The following is a 16,860-nucleotide window of genomic DNA, read 5'->3' on the forward strand; positions in this document are numbered from 1 at the left end:
TGGGACGTTCCTTTGAGATGAGTTATTGAAGTAACTATCTCGATTATTTTCAAAACCACGGCCGCGTCCACGACCACGACTATTTCCACGTCCCCGAACACGTCCACGACCACGACCTCGATTTCGTCCTCGACCAAAATCTTGTCTATAACTTTGATTTTGGTTGCCAGATTTAAATTCATTTTTGCTTACGACATTTGCTTCAGGAAATGCCGTTGAACCAGTAGGTCGTGCCTGATGATTTCTCATTAATAGCTCGTTATTCTTTTCCGCCACAAGGAGACAGGCGATAAGTTCAGAATATCTCAAAAATCCACGCACTCTATATTGTTGTTGTAGAGTTATATTCGATGCGTGAAAAGTGGAAAATGTTTTCTCAAGCTTTTCCAATTCTGTAATCTCGTGCCCACAAAATTTCAACTGCGAGATTATTCTATACATCGCCGAGTTGTAATCGCTGACTTTTTTAAAGTCTTGGAATCTTAACGTATTCCATTCATCCCTAGCGATCGGAAGTATAACTTCCCTTATATGTTCGAATCTTTCTTTTAATCCCTTCCATAAAGCCATGGGATCTTTTTCAGTCATATATTCACATTTTAATCCATCGTCGAGATGTCGACGCAAAAATATCATGGCTCTTGCTTTTTCTTGTGATGTGCATATGCCATTTTCTTTTATGGTCTCATTTAGACCTAATGACTCAAGATGCATTTCTACATCGAGAGTCCATGGCATATAATTTTTCCCAGTAATGTCAAGAGCGATGAATTCGAGCTTTGTCAAGTTTGCCATGGTGGTACTAAAAATCACGATGCATTTTATTAGTTAATGAATATTGCAATACAAAGTAATGGATAAACAACAAGTACAAGTATTCGTAAAAATAAAGAAAACACACGAGGAGGATATTCTCCGATAAATACAAGACTCGTGAGTATGATAACTAAAATAATTAAAAATAACCTTGCGAAAGCCATCTTCTTTTTCTCCGAAAATTTGATGAAGAATAATTTTTAGAGAAGAAGAGAAAGTTGGGGTGATTGAATGAGTTTGAGAGATCATATTTATAGGGCAAAAACTAGCCGTTTTGTTACCGTTTATGACCGTTGGTGAATAAAAGAATAAATGTATGTATTTGTATAATTTTATGGTAATAATATGGTATATATAATATTAGACATGTTTAAATAATTATATATATCATATCATAATATTATAACGACTGTCATAATTTATTTTGTTTAAAAACCTTATAGGCTTTTATACTTGTCGTATCCCTTGCCGGGAGTGTGGGATGTCGTCTTAACATCCTCCCAGGATTTATAACAAGTTTATGAAAAATTTATTTTTATTATTTCTAATAATAACATTATATTGTATATTAAATAAATACACAATAAACAAATAACAGTAAAATAAATATAATTACTTTTGTTACCTTTTTCTTCTGTTTGGAGCTTGGAAAAATATGTAGGACTTTTAGAGCTTCGTGCTGATAACGTGTTGTAAAAAAGTAAAAATTTATGGTAAAAAGTAAAAATCTCAAACACTCAAAATTTACCAAACTACACACTTTATAATATTTTTCTCTCTACTCAATTGTGATTTTCTTCACAAATGAGAGATCTATTTATAGGAAATCTTTACACATAATCCAAAAATAAAATACATCATTACCTACATCATCACACACTAATTTTCAATATTCAACACCTATTTTTCAACATTCAACATTTTACAATTTTCACGTCAAAATTTCATAATGTTTTTCCCCAAAGGTACACACGTTTAGGCATGGCAATGGGGGCGGGACAGGTTTGTCATCCCTATTTTTGGTAAAGAAATTGGATTCTCCAGATAATTAATTCAAACCGAAAAAAGACCGAGATATTTCGATCCATTAAAAGTTGAGCCTCAGCCCCATATCTCCAGGCATAAAACCCTTTCAGCCGACCAAAACCCTAGACATACTCCCCCAAAATCAAAACCTGAAAATTCCTAAAAAAGGGAAAATCATGGATGCTCCGAACAATTTGGATGTAAATGAAAGCCAGAACTCCGCCAATAAGCCCTCCAAAATCAGGTTCGAGTATGAAGAAGATGAAGACGAAACCCTTGAGGAAGTGGCAACGGAAAGCTCTTCCATGTGCGAGCCGGAAGAAATTTTCAATAGTGGCGATAATAAGACAAGCGCCGATTATTACTTTGATTCCTACTCCCATTTTGGTAAATTGTTACTCCTATTGCTGATATCTTTGTCGAAAATTATGAAGGCGAAACTAAGAAGTAGTTGTCTTTTTTGTTCTTCTGTTTGCAGGCATCCATGAAGTAAGTATGGAATTATGAATGTAAAGCTGCTGGGAGTAAAAGATTTTGTTGCATTTCCAGCTGGATTAATTGTTCTAGCTCTTATGAAAATAATAATCCGGAGCATTCAGTGTTTTTGTTCAAGTTTTTTATAGGGGTTTTACATAGTTAGAGAATCCCCTATAGTCGTGAAAAATTGCTTCCTTTCCAATTCTCCGAACTGTTTTATGATCGTGGTTCTTCATTGTTAGCTCGAACTCTCTTTTCCTTTTTGTTTTTGAAGGTTGGCAATATATGATGATGCTATACTAATGATATCTAATTCTTTAAATTTCAACTGTCATGTTTTTCTCCGGTTCTTGAAGTTCATATTTTTCGTTCATATTTTTATTTTTGACCCTAGGAGGATATCCTTTATTTTACTTCTGCATTTTTCCAAACGATCTTATCTCCAACCGTAAATTGCTAGTAATTGATCTAAAACTTTTCCTATCATTGCTTAAAACTATATTTCTTATTTGTTTTTAACTCTAATCCAAATGAATTTTCTGATGCAGGAGATGTTGAAGGATGCTGTCAGAACTAAGACATACCAAAATGTTATTTACAAAAACCCATTTCTTTACAAGGATAAAGTGGTCCTCGATGTGGGTGCTGGGACAGGGATCCTCTCTCTCTTTTGTGCTAAAGCTGGGGCTAAGCATGTCTATGCGGTAATGAAGTATCTGTTCACTATCTCTTTGCATTGGATTCAGTTTCTTTTCTTTCGATTCGGTATCCATTATGTAATTCATGTGATTTTGACTTGGTTGACCAATTTTAAAAAGAGAAAGGTTTATTTATTCACAATTTCACACAAATTCTCTCATCGTCATAGCATGAAATTTACCTGCTTTATCTTTTTACAGCTAGCGTTCCAAGTTATTCTATCCTGTGTCCATCCTTAAACGAGAAAGGAAAAGAGATGCTAATCTTTGAAATGCTTTGCCTTTTAGAATTTTTTTTCTATTACATTAATATGTTTATATAAATTCATTTTATTAGCATATTAGAACTCTTTCATGTTAGTGTGAATTTAGCTTCTTTTTTTGTGATCATTGTCACCATATTTTCTTGCATTCAGCTTTTTTAGGGATACTATTTCATTTGTATACCATGTTTTGCTGAAGTATTTACAGCACCTATTTGCTATTCTTGCTTGGATTTTTGAAATTGGTTAGTATATACAATTACTTTGTCGAAAGCAAAGTTTCTCATTTTTTTTTACCATATGTGATAAAATGCTTCAAGAGTTTTATGGTTTTAATTTTGAAGGAAGATGTCAGATATAGCTATTGTTTTATCATATCTATTTGTGGTTCTATGCCTGCTATCTTGATGTGACTTTTCTCGTGGTGTGGCATGTTTCTAATTCCCTCTGCTTTCAGTTTTACCTTTTCAATTTAAATATTTCTTTACCTTTCCTTTGTATTTCAGATTGAATGCTCCAGCATGGCCGATATGGCTAAAGAAATTGTAAAACAAAATGGATTTTCAGATGGTAATACTCTTTCTGGTTTGAAGTTTCTAAACTATGTGTCATATCTTCATTTTACATCACAGTTTGATTGGTCTATTGGATTTCATTGTCCTACTTTTACTTTCAGTGATAACAGTTATTCAGGGAAAGGTTGAAGAAATTGAGCTTCCAGTTGCTCAAGTTGATGTCATTATTTCTGAGTGGATGGGATATTTTTTGGTCTATGAAAACATGCTAAACACTGTCCTCTATGCTCGTGACAAGTGGCTTGTAAGTCGTTTAAGTTGTTTCCCACTCTAGCAATTACTTCTGGGGATATGTATGTAGGCATTCATTTCCTAGTTGCATGTCAGCAGCTCAAAACTAGGATAATCTTGAATTTGGTCATTTATATAATATAGCAATTATTTGGGGATTACTTGAGCCATTCAGGTCCCAGGAGGACTTGTATTACCAGATAAAGCCTCCCTTTATTTGACCGCAATTGAAGATGCTGATTACAAGGATGACAAAATTGAATGTGAGCCTAAACCACCTCTGGTATTGATTGTTCTAAATGAATATCATGTTACAGAGTCTCCTTAGTTAAACTGAATTTCTGTTGTGGCTGTCAATGTTAGTGTAAAACAATTTTGTGCTATGACTTTATGCTTTAATATTAATTCATTAGCATTTTACGCTATCGTAGTTTGGAAAAATGTATACGGATTCGACATGAGCTGTATAAGGAAGCAAGCCATATGGGAACCCCTTGTCGATACAGTAGATCAGAACCAGATTGTGACAAACTGCCAATTACTCAAGGTTGGAAGCTTCTAGTTTCCCTCTTGAATATCATGCAGCTTGTGCATCAATTTATGCCATAAACCAGCTCTTTCTCCTATTCATGCAGACAATGGACATTTCCAAAATGTCTGCTGGGGATGCTGCATTCACTGCCCCTTTTAAGCTCGTCGCAGAACGCGATGACTACATTCATGCTCTTGTGGCGTATTTCGATGTTTCTTTCACAAAGTGCCACAAATTGATGGGCTTTTCTACAGGTATACAATTTTTTTAATGATTAGATTACGGTATCATGAAGATCTCAATTACATAAATGCATGAATAAATTGGTACTTGATCTCAACATTTTTGGGTGCCGTAGTAGTTTTCATTGATTGTTGTTGATCTCATTCATCTTTTATGTTGTGGGAGACTAGTGTCCCTTTTAGGATCTCAGATGAGATTGGATTGTTATATATCTACTACCTTTAGCCACAATATTTGTGCATAAGCAGTAAAATTGATGACAAGAACAACCTTCAAACGCCAAGCTTTGTCAAGTTTTTCTGCTTAAATCATGACTGAACCCCTCTGCAGGACCAAAGTCACGTGCCACTCACTGGAAACAAACCGTCCTCTATCTGGAAGACAACCTGACTATTTGCCAAGGGGAGGCAGTCACGGGGATACTTACTGTTACACCCAACAAGAAAAACCCACGCGACGTGGATATCACCTTAAAATATTCACTAAATGGTCGACATTGCCAGGCCTCTAGAACTCAATACTACCGAATGCGCTGACTTTATGGTGCTTTCATATGGTGTCAGATTTTTCTTGGCTAGAAGTAGCCAAGAGCCGCTGTCATCGCTCGTAGAGCTGGCTTACCACCTCCTGAAAGGTGGCACGTTTTTCATTTTTGTTATTCACATTCCTGATATATGTAATTCCTATATCATCTTTTATTGCAGCTGAAATGTTTGTCAGCGCTTGACTTAGCTGTGTAAGGCAGGCATATTTTTGCTTCGGAAATGAATTTGACTTGGTTCAACTGTTTGATCATATTTCCTATTAACTCGACAATTTGTGCACTCGTTCAAATATTACAAAATTGATGGATAAACTGTAAACATCTTTTCCAGAACCCTCAACAACGTTAAGAATGCCATGGTTGCGTTCCACGAATCAAAATGACACAAAAACAAATGGGTCCAATCTTTTTGGGCTACCGTTTGAGTTTAAAGTTCTGTTTTGCCGGACTTCGAATTCTTCTTCCAATTTGTTTTCATGCCTTTCCACCACTGTCTTATTCTATTTGAAACTCTGTTAGCATGACCTTTTAATTTCTGGCTTACATCCATGGCTCCTTTCGTAATTTGTTCTTTCCAATCATACTTTTTTGCGTCTTTATCTCTCAGGACTTTTCCCTGCGAGAGATTTAGCATTTGCTCAATAAATTGCTCATTTAGCAACTTTTAGATAGAAGAGGAAGTTGAATCTTGTTGCTAACCAATTTAGAGGGAAAGTCTGCCTCATCTTCGTCATCATCTTCTGCATCTTCATCGCCAAAGTTTTGGTTCATCAAATCTTCCCTCGAGTACATTTTCATGCCTGGTGCTCCTGGAATGCCCTATGATAAAGAAATTTTAGTCAGACACCTGGAATACAATTTGCTGGTCAGAAAGGCGTGCTGTTATAAAGAATTTTAAACACCGTATACCTCCATGGATTTCATTAGCCTCTCCATTTCGGCTTCTTTAGTGGACTTAGCTACAAAGGGCTCTCCAGGAATCCTATCCTGAAGGGTAAACATTGAAGCATTTGTGGACTTACCTCAAGTTAAGACCCATTCGCCCAATCAAACACATGCATAATCTTTTAATATGGACGAAATATAGTCATATGAAAGATTTTGTTTGTCCTTTTACTAGTCCAATAATCACTTACAGTTCAAGGCAAAAAAGTATCCAGTATGGAAGACGACAAGCCGGCTAAACGACTGCTGGAAAAACCAGCTTGATTTTTACCTTAGGAACTGGCGGTAGCTTAGAACGGCATGCCTTTGTGAGGTCTTTACAGATGTAATTAACCAAAGAGTCTAGCAGAGGCTTGTTTTTATACAAATATTCTGCAACATCTGTATCCGAATAACCCAGAACCTGGAAAAACACATCCAAGAGTTTAATTGCAGGAGACAATTGATGGAGAAATGTGATTTGAGGTCTCAAATGCATAGGAAATATAACTAAAGAATTCAGTATTTTTCCCAATCAATCAAACAAGACAACAAAAGCATTAATCTACCCGTATCAGGAGATCTTCCGAGCTACTTTATGAATTTTATCAAGGTTTAAGATAGTATAAAATGGCACATATACCTCTTATTGAACGCATTCTTGATAGTTCGTAAGTGTAAGAGTTGACTGGAATAAAAAAAAAACTAGGAAGGGGCCAAAGGGCGAATTCAGAAGTTGGGACAGGGGCAGAAGCATTGAGTGAGTGAAATCGGGTGACTGAATAGATTTTGTTTAAGGGTTTGAACTTGCAGTCATAGAAAATATCATAAAATTTCAAAATTGTTCATTTGAATAGGAATGATATCCCTCTCCTCGCAGCCCCGCTGGATCCTCCTTTGAACACAAGGTTCCCCAATATCTTTGTTCGAGAATATGCAATTCTAAAGGAATCAATCACACCTTTGTCGCATTAGAATTTCCTTCAACTAAAACCAGATACATCAAGAAGTTAGAGCAACACTCAAGCAGGACAGTTTGGATTAGCAAAATCTCAGTCCACTCAGCAGTCAGGTGAGGTAAAAAATAATTAAAATTTCCGACTGTTGAACATCTAGCATGAGCAAAAGGAATTAGAGAAGCCACTATCATTTTAGATTCCATATCCTATCATGTGATAAATTCAAGCATCAATTACCACTTCCTCCAAACAAAGACGAACAATACAAACAAAAAGCTAAAAAAATTCATTGGTTCAGAAGTTTACGTTCACAGGCAGATCTGTTTCATGCCTAGAACATCAGATTCCAATGTATTTCTTCTACTGTAGCCACTAATTCGAAGAATGAAAGATGTGTAGCAATCTGACCTCTTGACAAGCTCTCTCTATTGTTTTGCATTCAGAGTTGCACTGTCCTTCAGAATCTTGTTCAACAAGCTGAGTGCAAGAATATGTAAGCAAGCATCCTCGTACGATTTAATGCTCAATAACCATCACAATTGTACACTCATTTACCTCCAATTTATTTCCTTTCTCCACGATATCAATTTTGAGTATCCAGTCAGCTTCTTGCTTCTTCAAATTACAAACATTCTCCGCAATTTCGATAATCTCATACTCTGATATCTACTTCCAATACCATAAAACACTAAATGTCACAGACAAAACAAGAAAACAAAAACACACGCACACAAAGCAATAAAAAGCACAGGAACCACAACTCCATTGTATAAAGCATGCCATGATATGGATAATGATGCCAGACAATAGAAACAATAGAGAACCAAAACCCAGTAAAACCCAAAAAGAGAACTTGATCAAACAATAAAAAGTAAGATAAAGATACCAACCACACAAATTAATATAGTAACGAATTCTAAAAGAAACCCATATAACAAAATCACCTTTTTAGGAGAAATCTCAGCTTGTTTAGCTTGAACTTGGTGGTACAACTGCGATGCCAACATCTCACAAACTTGGCATTTTATGTATGGGATGTCCTCCTTTCTTGCTACCCCCACTGGTTTCTTGGCGCAGTGAGATACGGGCATCCATGAAAGTACTAGGAATGCTAGATAACACGAGACAACTAGTAGTGCATGATGGGATTTCGCCATAGTTACGAACACAGCACATAAGATGTTTGGTTTAATGACACTACCGAAAGATCCGCCAATTTCATTCAAGGAACTTTGTAAAGGTTGTAGGTGTTTACGTGTTCACCTGTTTCTGATTGGTTATTGGAAGCCACGTGGGATACACTCCAAATCAACCAACATCCAGTTAGGTATACGGGTCGGTTTCGGGTTGTGGTATAATGAATTGGGTTAAAACATAATTGGAACGAATATAAGCAAAATAACAAAAAATAAATAATATATTATTATACCTACAACCTTTACAAAGATAAGTAAAAGATTTCTCATAAAATGGATAAAATAGAAAAAACATGCACATAATATTTAAAATCTTATAAAAAGATAAGTAAAAGATTTCTCATAAAAAAATTGACAATTTATTTTTTTTTGTTGTAAGATCGCATTTTAGCAAATTCATAATCTGTTAGTAAATTAATTTTTAGATATAAAATACTAAATTTTATTTTACATGATAATTATATTTATTCTTGGTAAATAGATTGCATTCTATAATTGAAATAATTATTTTTATATAGATTAACAGTGTAGTCCGTATAATGATACTAGAGACGAGTCAGATGACCACGAGGTTAGTCTGAATGAGTTCGATCAAACCCAAGACCTTTCTCGCTACCCAAAAGGGCCTTTGTTGTAAGAGTATTGTTATTTTTTAAGCCCTTAAAGTGTAATTTTGATTTATATTTTTTGTGTGTGAATAATATGAAACTGTATGTCATAAAATAAATCTGAAAATGTATTTTGTAAACAAAAATAAATTAAATAATCATAAAATTAAATAGTTTGATCGTGTACAACAGTAAATATAAGAGTAAAATTTTAAATATTTATAATATAAAATTCATAAAAAATGTATTATATGAAAGAATAACGAAAATCATAAAAAAAAAAAAATTGGAATTGATTTATACATAAGGGATTTTAAAATAATGCACGTGTTATGGTAATTCACATATAAAAATGTAATTGCCAACATTTTTTTTATATCAATCTGTGAATTATTAGTTTTCTAAAAAAAAGAATTATTATTATTTATTTCAAAATTATATTGATCATAACTTTTGTCACATTTGACATCAAGATCTTACGTTTAATAAGATGTATCACGATTGAAATTCAATTATAATAATCTCTTATACCATGAAAGTAGATCTCGTGTGAGATGACTCATGGATGTACATACATGAGATGAGTCGACCTGATATATTAATAGAGTAAAAAACAATATTTTTTGTATTTAAACAATATTTTTTACGTATCAGGTCGGATTGGTGACTCGTATCAGAAAATTGATTTGTAAGACGATCTAATAAGAATTTTGTGCATGGTTGTATATTAGTTTTCTGATTTTAACGTTTTGCCCTTGATTTTTGAGTTTATTTATTTTATTTTTTTAGTTTCGGACTTTTGGTAATTCGCAAACAAAGCTGTGGTAGAAGGATTTGCCGTGTCAGTTTACACCCAATGACATGCCCCAACCCTAATTCCGTTGTGCCAAATCGACATTAGGGTTTGAGCATTCACCTCACCTTCGGAGTTCAGTCATGGCGTCAACCATAGCTGCCCCCACATCCCAAATTCCCCCACACTTGATCGGCAAAAATTACGAAGTATGTCTCAATAACTCGATTCAATCACTCTTAGCCTCCCTTCAGCTCCCGAATACACCAAATTCGTCAGGTTTCATCTCCAATTTTCAAGAATTAGTGCAATCTAAAGTTGACCCTCCACTAGAAGCCATCTGGGTTCTTACAGCATTGAGCTTTAATGACAACATTACGCCAAAAAATGATTCTTTGAATCGAATTTTTGCCATAAAGGATTTGTTTCAGCTTATAGTTTCTTGCTCTGCTTCTTGCAACCTAGTAAAGAGTATAGTTTTGGTTGCACCTGTTCTATGCAAGTTGCATTATTGTATACTCGATGTGAAGGACAGACGTTTGGGTTCCAAGAAAGAGAAAAAAGCTCATAGAGAGATCAAAAGTCTGGTGGATTCAATCCTTGCATACCTAAATGTTTGCAGTGAAGGGTTGGATGACAAATTTGATGATTTGGAAAGTTTGATTTACCCACTAGAAGATTTAGTTAATTTATGGATTTCAGATAGTGGGGTGCAGAACCAAAATGTTGATTCTTTGAGAGCATTTTTTCCACTCCTGAGCCCTGACATTGTTAAAAGAGCTAGAGTTGAAGGGTGCGGCGTGATGGACCTTGCGGGGTTCGTAGTTGCTGAGACTATTTTGTTAAAGTTGTGCTTGAAAATACGAGAGGAGGGTTTTGAAGAGAAGATGCAGAATGAGCTCAAATATTGGCTCGTTGGTTCAATAACTGGATTTCAAAGCTCACACGTATATGGTTTGTACAAAAGAATATTAATTTCTAATGAAATTTGAGTAGTGACACCCCTAAACAGGTTTACTCTTACATGCTCGTGTGCAGTGCCTTGAATCAGTGGTTTGCTCGGTTTGTAAATGTATTAGGTTGCCAATCCATAACCACTGCAGCTAATATTTATGGGTTTCTTGTAGCATTTTTTTTGGGTCTCTTTTCAATTTATTGAATCGAGTTCTTGAATTTTTGCCACATTTGTGTAGAGTTATCTGTGCAGTTTTGGCCCAGCCCCAGGCTGAGCCATCTATAATTCCGATTAACCTGAAAGCTTTGGTGCTTTAGCAGCTCCTCTGATTTTTGTGGTGTTATGTGTATTGATGTTTATTCAAAGAAAAGATATTGAAACTTGATGAACTAGCACTGCTTTTCCAGGTAAAGTAATTATCAGAAGAAAGCAATAAAACAGTCATTTTTATTTATTATTCCTTTCGATGACGGATAGTTCATGTTGTCAAGCTTTTGTTAAAGGACATTGATTTTCAAAAAATTGTTGCTTGTTAGACTAACAGTGTTTTTGGGGATAGTTTTATTTTGTTAATCACGTCTGCATAAGGATAGTTGATTTTTTGGAAGGATAACATCAGTTTTTTATGCTTGTGGTTGTAGGAACCCTGATGAGCATGCTGCTGGAGCCAGTGTTGTCTATACCCTCAATTGTGGTTAGTTGGCTTGGCACACATCTGTCCTATAATCAGTTTTGTTAATATTTAAACAAGCAAACACTATTGTGTGAGTTTATTTGTTGAGTAAAAATTGCTTGTTGCATTTGATGACCTTTGCTCATGGTATTGGAATTGTTGTTTCCTTTTGGTCCAGTTCATCTTCTTATGTAGATTACTTTGGTCTTTGTGTTAACTTTCTCAGAACCCAGAATATGAAGATGGTCTGCGGAAAGTATTGTTTGGGTCTTTAATATTGGTTGAATATTCTTTCCTTAGTCTCGAAAGCTTGGGTCGATTACCAGCCAAGCATGAAAAACGTATCGCCTTCAAAAAATTGATGGTCACTCATGAAGCCATTGAGTTTTTTGGGTAAGGGACGAATGAAAAATCATTTTGTTACCGCACAATTGTCATCAAGATGTAAACTTTAAGATGCTGGTTATTTCCACTTTTTCTGCAGGGCAAAAGACCAGACCAAAGCTATTCCATACTTGAATGCGTTTGCTATTTCTAGTTTGTCTTCGCAAATAATTAAATGGGTAGGGAGAGAGATAGGGAATGAATCCAGCGCCAGTGGACCTAATGGATCATCACCAAGATCGTTTCTAAGTAAGTAGTTTTAAATCCAACCAATCCGTGTTAGAACTCACTGTTGCACTTTCAGGGGTGCTCACTGGGGGGTCGGGGGTGAGGGCTGACGGGCTGCCATCCCTCAAACAGAAAACAATAAATATTCATGATTTTTTTTTTAAAATTGAAACTTCCACCCCTTAGTCGCCCCTCCCCGAAATTTATGGGTAAGTTACTGTGTACTTGGATATTTCTTCAACGGCTGTTTACAACTATTCAGGATGGATGCTAAACATAGAGAATAGAGGAACTAAGATCTTTGACGATGAATATTTAAAATCCCGTGGAAAGTTAATATTGGAAAGTTCGGAAGAAGAGTATAAGCAACCTGCAAGATGGGAAGATGGGGCCAGGCAAGATTCTGATACCCTCTTTTACATTGATAACAAGGGTGAGGAAGAACGTGGAAAAGAAGAAGATGGAAAAATTAGTGAAAGCATGAATAGTGCATTTATGGCTGCTGCCCGTTCAATTCAATCGTCAGAACAAGGAAGAAGAAAGCGAAAAACAAAAAATGGCGAAAGGAGAAAGTCGGTTAAGTTTTCCAGGTTTAACCGTTTAGACGATTCGGCTTCTCTATCAGGTAAAAGGTCCAATGTACCAAGAAATGACGATTCAAACAGTGGCAGCGAGATAGAGGATCCTCATTCGAACGAGGATATGGAAGGAAAAGATTGAAGAACTAATTACAACTATAGAAATGGCGTCTTTCATTGTTGTCCGTCGCTGCAGAAAAAGAACCGCTGCTGTTCAAATCTAACTGTTTATGTCATGATTTCACATCAGCTTCTGGTTCCGCATTTGGCTAAAGTAGTCATTTAAATCCAAATTTTATCGCTGTAACCATGAGTTCCTCTAGTCTCGCGGAGGAAATTTTTTTAGACTATACATCAGAAAGGATGAGAATCAAGTAAGCTGTCTGTATACTTACGGATATTTTATGATTTCAGCATCTTTTCTTTTACATGGTGTTATCAGGTGAATGCTATATGTTTATAAAAACCTTTTTTCTGCAGACTTAGTTTTTTGGCGCCTTGATTTCATCTGCCAAAATCCTCGTCCTCGATTACATAACTTTTCGTTTAGGGGAGAGGTGTTAGGTTCTAATCTCCATCGCTCGTATATAAAAAAAGAAAATAAAAGTCAAGACGAACATAATTTCTGCAGCTGATCTGATCAATGAACCAAAAAACAAAAGGGTGTTTTAAAAAAGTCGAGATTAATTTGCAATATTAATACGACAAAATTTGTGAATTAAAATCAATCTTTTTTCCTTAACCAACGCCATAAATGTTTCGGTTGATTTTTTTTTTGGGTCTCCTCTTAGACTTGGACTGACGTGATAGATGCATTGGACTCATATCATGTTCGAGTCTGGTTTAAATCAACTCCGATGCAATGGTCCCTTCCCCGACACTTGCAATTATGGATGGATTGACATGACTATGAAAAGTTTGTTGGAAGTTAGAAAATATTGGAGTCGCTTAATTGCTTGACCCACTTGCCAAGACTTATCTTGTCCTCAATGGAACTGAGTCCTCGTCCACGGTAGTGACAATGATAATTGCAATTATCTTTACATTCATTTTTTTAAAAAGGTTTACCAGTAGTGGTAAACTCCTTATATGAGCCAAAACCCCTTGACTCGGATGAGAAGTTAGATAGAAAGATGTGCAGGAGTAGACAGGGATCCGAAGGAGATGACATCAAACACCGACCCAGAGCATATCCCCGCAATATTCGAGGGAAAATATGTTTCATACGAGAATTGATCCTGCAACGTCGAGGAATATCAACTAACGTCACATCAAACCTTACCAACTCGTCTATGCCTTGGAGACTATTATCTATACATTCATGCTTTTGTGTAAGTTGTATTTGTGTGTATGTACACTCAATTGTTTAGGTTATTTTTATATGTAAAAATTAAAACTGAGTTTTTACAAAATTTGTCTATTTTCTGATATTTTATATATTCCCTGGTTATTTGTAAATATTTGGTAAATAAAAGATATCATGGTAATTGTTTCTGTAGAATAGGGGAGCGTGATACTTATTTCTTGAAGTAACATGTAATTATTTTTCAATATCAAGATATACCATGACGCCAAAATTGTCGATCTTATATGCTTAGTCTTAATTAGGGGTGGGCGTCGGTCGGTTCGGTCCGATTTTTCTCTATAATGGTTCGGTTTTTCGGTTTTCGGTTTTGAATATATTTGAACCAAAACCAAACCATTTTATTACTGTTCGGTCCGGTTTTTTCGTAATACGGTTCGGTTTATATGGTCGGTTATATACGGTTTTATAATATTTTGTTAAGAAATAAAATTATACATGACTCGATGCTTGATGGATGCAACACATATAAAAAAAACACCATGATTAATGCCCATTTATTAGCTCATTATATACAAATGGATGCAACACATATATCTTTCACATAAGTAACAACATGACTATGGTCCATTTATTAGTTCATTATACAAAAAGCCCTATAGCTAAATATAATATGGTCGGTTTGGTTCTTTCGATTTTCTTAGGATCAAAACCGTAAACCGAACCGAAAAATCGAATTTTTTTAATTTGAAAACCGTAACCGTCCAAAAAACCGATAAAACCGAACCATTTAAACCGAATTTTTCGGTCCGGCCGGTTATTTCGGTTTTAACCAAACTATGCCCACCCCTAGTCTTAATAGAGTATGGAGCTTTTATCACATATATTTCATGAATAGATTTGAAACAAACTAAGAAGGCTCGTGATTTTTCATCCGTAGCTCGTTATTTTGTATAGCAAAAAAAAAAAAAACTGATATCAAATCAAAATCTTTTCTTATTGCTTATGAAAGATGATCATTGTGCAAAATCTCAAAGAGCCCCAAACTCTAAGTTTGTTAAATAAGGAAAAAAAAATTCTAAATCAACATAATTACTATGGTAAATCAATAAATGTGCAATGTGGCATGAGATGAACACCATTTACTTAGAAAAATTTAAAATGCATTGTACAATAATCAACTTAATACTACTGAATTATTGTAACAGATTCTGTCACGCCCCAAAATCGAGACACGTCATCAGCGTTGTTTAACAATTTAAAATCGTGAAAAAATATTCATCGTTTGCTTCACTTTATAAAAATACATACATAAATATCATTTTTTTAAAACCAAGCATCCAACGCGTCTTTTAGTCTTGTCAATTTTCATCATAAAATTCTATAACAATTCAAAATAAACATTTTAACATTCATTCCAGTAATCGGGACACTGCCAGGACTCCTAATATTTTTCAGGTGTAAAATGACTGTTTTGCCTCTAAAACCCTAGTTTTTCCATTTTATCCTTGGACTTTAAAACTTTGACTCGAATCTATCCAAACTTACTGTAACTGTCACGCCCCAAAAACGGAAATGCTCAGAATCCGAAATAGACAGTATATAACAAGTGAAAATATGCAATACGTATGAAATTTTCGAAATTTAAATGAATATATAAAAAAAAAAAAAAATTTTTTTTTTTTTCCAAAAATGGAAAGTTTGGAATTAGACATATGGGTTCGAAGCATATGTCGAGAGGATTCCAGAACAGTTGACGGAATCGAATTTGGAGTTTCCTACGAAAAGTCCTAGGGGTTACCAAACTTTCCTAAAACGGCAAAATCGAGGTTTCGGAGGCCTAAACGAAGGAATTTCGCGATTTTTCGCTGGGGCTCCCGATTAGGGTCGGGAGTCTTGATCGTTGGGCCGTTTCGGAGGGGGTAGCATCGGCCTCGAGTTAAAATTCCACCGAAAATTTTTAGGGTTTTTTTTTTTTTTTTTTTTTTTTTTTTTTTTTGAAAATCGATTTTTCCCAACCGGACTATGAACCTGGCGGCTCTGATACCACTTAAATGTCACGCCCCGAAACTCGGAGTTGACACCGGCGTCGTTTACAATCACACAATTTAAAACGACAAGCCTTTCGTAGCACAGTTTAAACCGAACCAGTTTATATATCATAACCTCAAATTAAATAACCAATGTTTTACAATCACCAAATTAACTAAACGACAGAGTTTACAATGCGGAAACGTAAGACTGAAATAAAATAGCTTAAACATATTAAATCTTTCTCGAGCATTCACCATCCCCAAAACTGCTCGGATTCTTCGTCATCGATCTGTTCTTCGGACTTATCTGGGGAGGGTCGTAAGGGGGTGAGTATTTGGGAATACTCAGTAAATGGGGGAAAATCGAGCACAATAAATACAACATGCATAATTCGAAACATAATTCATGAGTTCATCCGTATTTCATAACACATGCATAACTTTGACACAGCACTGCGACTCATCTACTTTCTACGGTTTACTGACGTCAGTCCCTAATTTTTACTCCTCTAAGGGGGCGAGGCCGTATAGCGGTTATGTCCCCCACCGCGTAAGGGTACGTCGTGGTTGGGATTCCCTCCCGTATACAGTTGACTCCTCACAGTGCGTTTAAAATCGTATGACAATACAAGAAAGGTAGGAAGAAGATTGTACTCGACTATTTATTTTCTTTTAAAATTGAAAACATGCATACTCGAATCTGAAATTTTAAAGTTTGAAAATAGCCCACTTACAGTATATATTGATTGCTAAAACGTGGGTACTCGGCTTCAGGATTTGGATCGCTACTCGTTCTTCGATCGGGCGGTGCCTCGGCTTAA

General features: G+C 35.5%; 3 protein-coding genes across 3 annotated transcripts; 2 read left to right on the forward strand and 1 right to left on the reverse strand.

Moving 5' to 3' along the window:
• Positions 1-1,917: 1,917 nt before the first annotated feature.
• On the forward strand, positions 1,918-5,669 carry LOC140818066 (protein arginine N-methyltransferase 1.1-like). The gene is made up of 9 exons (XM_073177890.1): positions 1,918-2,229; positions 2,321-2,331; positions 2,868-3,023; positions 3,787-3,850; positions 3,957-4,099; positions 4,262-4,349; positions 4,518-4,633; positions 4,722-4,872; positions 5,192-5,669. The coding sequence occupies exons 1-9, from the start codon at positions 2,019-2,021 to the stop codon at positions 5,395-5,397; spliced, it is 1,146 nt and encodes a 381-aa protein (XP_073033991.1). The 5' UTR covers positions 1,918-2,018; the 3' UTR covers positions 5,398-5,669.
• On the reverse strand, positions 5,637-8,543 carry LOC140818065 (uncharacterized). Its single transcript, XM_073177889.1, has 7 exons — positions 8,233-8,543; positions 7,844-7,954; positions 7,697-7,765; positions 6,622-6,753; positions 6,315-6,392; positions 6,105-6,224; positions 5,637-6,021 (listed from the first exon to the last, which is right to left on the reverse strand). The coding sequence occupies exons 1-7, from the start codon at positions 8,443-8,445 to the stop codon at positions 5,833-5,835; spliced, it is 912 nt and encodes a 303-aa protein (XP_073033990.1). The 5' UTR covers positions 8,446-8,543; the 3' UTR covers positions 5,637-5,832.
• Positions 8,544-9,896: 1,353 nt separating this feature from the next.
• On the forward strand, positions 9,897-13,131 carry LOC140818380 (uncharacterized). The gene is made up of 5 exons (XM_073178317.1): positions 9,897-10,839; positions 11,482-11,534; positions 11,740-11,906; positions 11,998-12,146; positions 12,388-13,131. Exons 1-5 carry the CDS (start codon positions 10,029-10,031, stop codon positions 12,843-12,845), a joined length of 1,638 nt encoding a protein of 545 aa, XP_073034418.1. The 5' UTR covers positions 9,897-10,028; the 3' UTR covers positions 12,846-13,131.
• Positions 13,132-16,860: the final 3,729 nt, after the last annotated feature.

This window comes from Primulina eburnea, chromosome 17 (genome assembly GCF_022965805.1).
Source record: "Primulina eburnea isolate SZY01 chromosome 17, ASM2296580v1, whole genome shotgun sequence".
Classification (NCBI taxonomy): Eukaryota; Viridiplantae; Streptophyta; class Magnoliopsida; order Lamiales; family Gesneriaceae; genus Primulina; species Primulina eburnea.